The sequence below is a fragment of the Echinops telfairi genome, unplaced genomic scaffold, assembly GCF_000313985.2.
Source record: "Echinops telfairi isolate 266 unplaced genomic scaffold, ASM31398v2 ScPeMD7_3;HRSCAF=10, whole genome shotgun sequence".
NCBI lineage: Eukaryota > Metazoa > Chordata > Mammalia > Afrosoricida > Tenrecidae > Echinops > Echinops telfairi.
This window is the reverse complement of record NW_022103899.1, coordinates 35,848,127-35,856,310: the sequence shown is the minus strand read 5'-3', so window position 1 is coordinate 35,856,310 and position 8,184 is coordinate 35,848,127. Positions and strand designations below refer to the sequence as shown.

The 8,184-nt window shown below is 43.5% G+C and overlaps 1 protein-coding gene across 1 annotated transcript in view; it reads right to left on the bottom strand.

Moving 5' to 3' along the window:
• Positions 1-8,184, bottom strand: part of UNC80 (unc-80 homolog, NALCN channel complex subunit) — a 270,330-nt gene that overhangs the window by 55,641 nt on the left and 206,505 nt on the right. The window contains exons 46-48 of the mRNA XM_045296777.1: positions 7,928-8,024; positions 3,935-4,105; positions 721-813 (exon numbers count right to left, since the gene is read on the bottom strand). Of these exons, the coding sequence (XP_045152712.1) occupies positions 721-813; positions 3,935-4,105; positions 7,928-8,024 (361 nt within the window). The remainder of the gene's footprint in view (positions 1-720; positions 814-3,934; positions 4,106-7,927; positions 8,025-8,184) is intronic.

Below are 8,184 nucleotides of genomic sequence, written 5' to 3'. Positions count from 1 at the left end.
TCCACACTCACAAGTGTGCTTTAGGGAGAGTGGAGCTCTTTTTATAATGATCCACACTCACAAGTGTGCTTTAGGGAGAGTGGAACTCTTTTTCTTTTAGTTTTTGCTTAGGGTCCTCCTTGCTGTTTTCCATTTCATAATGGGCTAAAGCACATTCTCTTCACTTAAATGTAGATTTTCTCTGTGTGAAGCCTTCCCTGGAGGAGGAAGCTGGTAACACTTCTGTGTGCTGTGATGTTTAAAGGTTAATATTATTGAACAAAGCAGGTAAAGTATCGGCTCGTATAGTCAGTGACTGAGATACGCTAACAATCATGAAGTCATCGAGACGTTAAGTCAAATTTTGGATTAGATATGTGTAGTAAATCTGTCCAGATAAAAGAAAATGGACTCTACAGAACCACCTGAAGAGTAAGAAGGCAGGTACCTCCCGATTATTATTGTTTCTGTTGCATTTTCCTTGGAGACAGGTGACCCAACACTCGTGGAGCCCAGTGACCATGGCAACGCCAATTTATGAAGATGGCGCAGTCTTCTCTTTGAAAAATTTAAAAGATGCCTTGGCATTTTCTTACAACTGTAAACTCCTTCCTTCTTCCTCTCTTTTTGGGGATTTCCAAGCTCAGTCTAGATGATGCTTTCGACTCCTCTCATTTCCAACTGCTAAATTCATGCTGTAAGAAACTAAGAGCCACAAGCGAATAAGCCGCGGTGGATTACCTGGTGTTCACCCCTGACGACATGGTGTGGTTGGCTGTGGTGGTTCCCTTATGACCTTGGTCACACCGGCTCATCTGTGGGGCCGTCATGGGTCTGGAAAAAAGACAAGAACCACAACAGTGTGATCACAACAGCAGTGGGGACATCGATTAGGCCCTCAAGTTATTGAATAACAAGCTTTGAGTTTGGGGGAGGGGGGTCTTAAAAAAGGCAGGCTGTTAGTTCTGTGTTTTTTTTTCTTCCCCCTCTCAGACTCTTTCGGTCTTTATTCTGAGACACATTTTTGAGGGAACATTGATCCCCAAAGGTCTAAGAGCTCACTATGATTTATTTAAATTCTTCCATGTCTTCGGTCTAAGCTATAAACCGTGACTTTATGAATTGGATATTTATGAAATCAAACTCTATGTTTGTATATATTGAGAGCCTGCACTCTTCAATCCTTCAATTCTATAGTTGAGGCTGCTAACCCTTCTAGTACATACAAGAAAGTATATAGATGTAAAACTTTGATCACGTATGCCGTAACCAGCCAGTCTATTTTCCTGAGTTAGTATCAAAGACTAAAATAATCCTCTCAATCAAAACCCATCTAAAGCTACCTGCATAAATGGACACATTAGTAGTCAGTAAGGGAACCCTAGGTTAAGCAATGAGCTGCTAACCACAAGGTCAGCAGTTCAAAACTACAAGCCACTCCTAGGGAGAACGATGAGACTGTTTACTCTATAAACAGTTACAGTCTTGGAAACCCACCGGGGCAGTTCTACCATGGGCTTGCTATAAGTTGGAATTGACTAGATTACAGTGAGGTCAGTCTGTAAGCGAGCCCTGGTGGTATACTGGTTAAAGTGCTCAGCTGTGAACCAAGAAGTTTGTGGTGAGAACCCACCAGCCACTCTGTGCACCAAAGATGGTGCAGAGGCTGATTCCACAGAGATTTACAGCCTTGGGACCCTATGGGGCAGATTCACTCTTATCTTATAGGGTCACTGTGAGTGAGAATCAGCTTAGAAGTAAGCCGGGTTAGTTTGGTTCAGGTTGAGGAAGTCAGTAATTTATAAGCTTAGTAAAAGATTATTATGAAATTATTATTTTTAATTAAATTATTACTAAATAATATTGAATATCTGCAAGGTGTACCTTAACTACTAACTGAACTTTACCGCTGTCCTGTCATCTAGGCAAACTATAGAAGAGGCAATGTCGCTTTTCAAAGCCATTGCTTCCATGAACTCTTGAGGGCTTGCTTCTCTGATGCCCAATCTATCGATCACACCAGGTCTTCCCTTCCTGTGCCTTGTTGTAGGAGGCCAAGCCCGTCTGTGGTCACGCCAGTGATTGTGTTACATTCTGCGGCACAAGGGAGAGCATCCTTGTGGATAACGGTCTAATCACACCACCCCTGAAAAGCAGAGAGGTAAAGACTCAGGTCTCAAGTGCCGCTACTGGTTAAAAACTGAAAGGACCACGGGCACAGGACTGCAGGTGGCTTGTAAAAGCAGACAGCGGCTGCCAACTGACAGCCAGCAAGCAAAAGGGTACCTCATACCTAAAGCTGCAAAGAACTAGATTCCGCCCAAACTTGAGTAAGCATGAAAGTGGACTGTTTTTTAGGTCTTTCAGGTCCGAGCCCAGGCTGGCCAATACCTTGAGTTCAGTCTATGAGAAAATAAATACATCTACATTTGTAGTGATTTCTTACTCCGTAATAGTAAATGAATTCGTTTGTAATAGACATATTTAGTAAAGAAAAAGCACAAGTGCATGCCATGCAGTCGGTTCTGACTCAGAGGGACTTTATCTAGGGCTTCACGGCTTTGCTTATCTTGACAGAAGCAGGCAGCCTCGTCTTTCTTCTGCAGTGCAGATGGTGGGTTTGAACTGCCAACCTTGCACTCCAATGCTTGCCCAACAGGACTAGCAGGAATCCCTATGTGTCAAATCAAACGGAAGCAGTTGGCAGTGGGCTGGCTCTGACTCGGGGCCACGTACGCATGCGGAGACGGGTCTTCCAGAGGGTGTTCGGCGCTGTGACTTTTGGAGGCAAATCATCAGACCTTTCTTCCGAGGCGACTCTGAGTGGTCGGAACTGCCCAGCGTTTAGTCCCAGCTCAGTGCTGCACTGTGCGCACCACCCTGGCACTCCATTACCAAGAGGCATCAAAATGTGTGTGGGAAAGAGTCTCTTATCTTTTAATCTCATCTTCCCACAGATTTTTGATGCCCCCTTGTAGAACGCTCCCCTCCCAAGACATAAAGACTAGAGGGTGGTGGATGTAAAAGGGATTGTTTCTGTTTTCATTTCGCAACAATGATGGCTTGTGAACCATCACCACCAGTCAATGAGGCTAGTCTTGCACTCCACCCGAAGAATGTGAAGTGCGCTGGGACATTGTAACTGCCTCAGGCTGAGGTGGTTTAACAATGAGTTTTAAAGCCACAGAATTGAAAGGCCAGCGCTCCATTCAAAGGTCGTCATAGAATTTTGGATAAGGTAATGGATTTACCCTTATAAAAAGTACACACATTACTTACTACGAGGAGAGAGAAGTAAAATATCACTCGAGAGCAAATGAACTGTTTGTCTCCCCTCTAGTTGCGGGAAAGGGTCAGTGAGGTGACCAGATGGGTGCGAAGAAAGGGCACAGATTCTGTCATCCCCTTTCTATGTCCCTTCTCTCAGGGCCTCTATGACACCATCGCCCCAGTACTTGACTCTTTCCTCTTGTGCCTCAGGACTACTTCATCGCTTCCCACGGAGAGTTTGGTGCTAAAGCCTTAGGATACAATGTTGCAGTTTGTTACATAGCTTCTGAAATTAGCTTTAAAACATAATTCTGCATAAATAATGAAGTAATGAAAGAATGCTTAGTTGAGATTTCACATCTCATTAACATGGCTAATGAAACTGTGGTTCGCATTTTCATAGGAACTAAATTGGCCCTTTGAATGAATGAATGTTATCAGCGGGTTAAGACCCCCAGAGAAGCTCAGCAAGATGTGTGCACATTCATCGACATTATTGTGGTAGTTCACAATCCTGAGCACTATCTACCCAAGACGTGCTAAGCCAGGAGGGGCTGAGGTGGGGTAGTTATCTGTGAATAGAGACGGGGTTTTTAGAGATTTATAGACACTACAGATTTTTCTCTTCATGGCCTAAGTGGCTTCATTTGGTTGCAGGCTGGTGCTCGTTCCGGCCATGACTCACCTGGTGAGGACCTCGACACTGTATAACAGGGCCTGCAGAGACGTGGCAAGGGCAGCGGTGGCAGCTATTTCCTCGCGGGCAGCAGGTACGGTCTCCACCTGTGATGTCTGCCTCTTCAGCTTTTGTAGATAACAAGGGACTAAAGCTTCCAAGACCATCAGCATCTGAAGACTTTAAAGAACAGGGAGAAAACCCCGGTCACACGGCACACGACGTTTGCTGGTCGTGTCATATTCTGTTGCTTGGAAAAGCTCTAAGAGGTGATGTGCTCTAATCCTCGCCATCACACCCACTTCGAGAGTCAGGGAGTGGCAGGAAATGCTGTCCAACGTCACCCGTTACTTGAGCGCCTGCTCACTAGCAATCTTGCCTCCAAGGATGTATGTGATCTCACTGGAGGGGTTGACTATGCACTCAGGCTGTGGAGAGGGTAGCAGAATGGCAGTGGGTGAAGTGACAGAGCCCAGCTACCAGCACAGGGCTCACAATCATCATCAAAGCTTCCATTCAGGAATTTATTGAGTGTGACTTTTGTTCCGCTGCAAAGAAGGAGACTAGGTAAAGTCCTTCCCTGGGAGGCAGGCTGGCTTCCCACAGCCATTAGATGTCCATCTAAAGCCAGATCTGCTTACCCACACTCAATTTTGTATTGGTTTGGTTAGAAACCCCAGCTGGAAGGGGAGATGGGAATTATGGGTTGATTATGCAAAGGGTGGATTTCCCCCCCTTTCAAACTGTAAATGGGTAACACCAACATACACCTTTTGTTGGGTGGGCGATTTTTCCCAATTGCATTCCCCTTTGTGCATTCCAGTAAGCAGGCCCTGACTGGCTGAGATCCTGGAGAACTCAAAACTAAGACATTCTTGGATCGCTTTCTACAGCTATCAGTGGAATTCTTCCAGGGTCCTTATAAAGACTGAATATTGGCTGTTGGTAATATCATTTCCCTGCAGGAAGTGCCCAACAGGCCATTCTGAGGATCTGGAAGGTGTGGGGACAGAGCAGTGATACTCCTTCGCATCCTCTTTGTCATCTTAAAAAGTGGGCAGTCAGTTATGCTTTGTGTAATAATGGAATCGCTGTTACAGGTGAATTTGCTTACTAGAGGAATCAGACATAAAAATACGTGTAATTGGAGGTATCTGGTAGATGTCAAAGGCTTCTAGATTTACCGTAGGGATATCAAGATTCTGGAGGGAAGGAAGCTAACTAGACATCAGGCAGCACTTCTCTCTTCCAGACACTTGGGCCAAGAAGCTGAGGATAAGCCAAGGTAGTGTTGGCTAAGAAATTGGGAAGCCAAGCAGAACTATCAGCAGTCTTGTGGAGCTAAATAACTATGTGACAGTAGAGTTCAGAGCCTTCGAAGGTGTAGTTACATCACAGAACTCCATCCGAGGAGAGTGCAAGGAAGAGGACAGCTCACAAAGGCGGACGTGCAACTTGAAACCAAACGTATCCCAGGCTGAGCCAAGATGAGCTGTTTCTGCCTTAGCTATCCACCAGCCTGTACTAACAAATCCTTCCTGCAGCACTAGGACATTAGCCAGACCTTCAATTGAGCTTTATTTTTCATAGAACGTTCCATATTAGACAATTACCAGCCGTGTGAGAGCCTCATGATCAAAACTCACGGAAAAGAACCAAGAAACACAACCACAGTTGTCTAACCTTGAAGTTACACAGGCTTCACAATCGCGATAATTAAAAGGTTGAGTAAAATGGGTGATAGAACTCTAAAATTTAAATATCAATCGATGGAAATTTTAGAATCAAAGTAAAATGTTTAAGGTCAAAGACTCGCAAGAGAAATGTTACAGAAAGTTACGCAGTGGGAGAAATGGTTGTGAACTGGAACAAAGGTCACTAGGGAATACTGATTTAGAGGAAGAGAAGGCAACATGATGGACAACAAGGACAATAGCAGCAGCCATGACGGGCAGGGTGCCAAGCTCAGCTATGTGTTCCAGTGGAGTGAGCAGGGAAAGACAAGGTAGGACAGCAGCAATACGTGAGGAGGTACTGGAGGGGAATGTTCGAAAATTATTGGAAGCTGCCCAGATTTATCTTCAAGAAACACTTAAAAAAATTATCTCCCCAGGAGATAATTACCGTATATACTCAAGTATCAGTTGACCCGAATATAAACCAAGGTACCTAATTTTACCACAAAAAACTGGGAAAACTTATTGAGTTGAGTATAAGCCTAGGGTGGGAAATGCGGCAGCTACTGGTAAATTTCAATATAAAAATAGATACCAATAAAATTACATTAATTGAGGCATCAGTAGGTTAAATGTTTTTGAAGATTTATTTCAAAGAAAAACAGTAAATTAGCTCTGGCAGTGGAAAAAAGGGTCAACAAAAACAATATGGTATCAACAATAACTATACACGCTGTGTTACTGCATGGGCTGCATTACTACATGCGCTGTCTTACCGCATATACACAATGCAGCTTGTATAGTTTGAGGCCCAAAACAGACTGATGATATTCCAGAATGTGATGACATTACTGTTTTCATAGAGCAGCCTGTGTTTGGGCTCATAATATACACTCTGCGTTGTGTATGCACTGTGTTACTGCATGCACTGTTACTGCATACGCAGTGTTATGGTATATGTATGGGAAGCGTTAACATAACACATGCAGTAGCACAGTGTGTACACAACATAGCATGTGTATTATGAGCCCTAACACAAGCTGCTCTATGCAAGCATCGTCAACACTTGGTCCATATAGGGGTTAATAAGAAAATTAAAAATATATATATAGCAGCCTAAGTGCTGTACATAAACGTACCATATATCCAAGACCAGATATATACCGGTACTTGTATTCAGCAATGCTTGGGCAGAGCAAGGGGGTATGACCAAGCACGGGTAAGACTGTAAAGGCTACATCGTTGGTCACAGCCCTGGAGAAGAGCGGGAGAAGAAGAGTGGCCACATCCGACATTCCTCTGACAAGGATGCTGTGCCCCAGGTACCAGCACACAGAAGTGGGCAGGTTCTTGCCCAGTACGGGGCATGGACAACACACAGGCTGCCGTGGTGCAGGAGCAAAGAAGAGCGGTGATCTCAGCAGTCATCGGACCACCCTCAGAGGCTGCAGGCGCCCGCAGAGGAGTGGGAGAGACCGGAGACCCTCACTCGAGTATAAGCCGAGGGGGGCCTTTACAGCATAAAAAATGTGCTGAAAAACTCAGCTTATACATGAATATATATGGTATCAAGAAAAGTGTATTTAGGCACATCAGAATCAAATTGCTGAAAATCCCAAACAGAGAAACATCTTTACAAGCAAACTAGAGAGAAAAGGGCACCCTCAATTCAAATGAGCAATGAGGCTTGAAGCAGACAAAAGATTTGAAGTCTCAACGAACACAATGGAAGTCAGTAGGCAGTGGTTGGTAAATTGCTAAAAAAAGTTTTTTTTAAAATATAGTACTTCTATAATGGAGAGACAATATTAGTAAACAAAATAAAATGATCTGAGCAAATACAAAAAGATAGAATTTATCTCAAGCATATCTTCACTACAGAAATATTAAAGGATATATACTTATTTTTAAGTATAAGGGAAAATGTCACATATAAAACTGTGGAAATGCAAGAAAGAGTGAGGAACAATGAAAAGGCTAAATATGTAGGTAAGAATAAATAGTAGTCATTATTTCTAGTGGGCTTGTTGTATAAATCATGGCAAAAAAACAAAACAAACAGGAAACTTCAAGGGGAGTAAAATAAAATAGCCAGAGTTCCTGGAATTTTCTGGAAAGCGATGAGAAATAAATGATCTCAGATGCTTTGTGGCAAGAATATAAGTTATGTTTTCCAGAACCTCCCGTATGACCTTTCCTAATTTTTGTTTTGGAAAACTACTTGGCAAAATGCTCAAGGCTAATGTTACCAAACATAACATATGTATTTATTCAACTTCCTTTCACCTATTTATGTGCCCTCACCAGAGATTCAGGTTCCCTTTACCTTCTGAACGATTCCGGAGCATAGGCCACCACAGTGACACAGAGCTTAATGGCTTCGCTGATAGAGAATGTCAGGTCTTCGTTCCCATAGCAGAAATCTGCAGGGACAGAGAGTCAAGCCAACAGTCAGAGTGCAATCTGCTAGGGAGAAAGGAGCATCTCGAGGACTTTCTCCTCTGTGAAATTTTGTAGCCATTTCGTTAAAAACAGTTTTCTTTCTAGACACTGTGATTTCTTTATATATAAAGTAAACTCCCC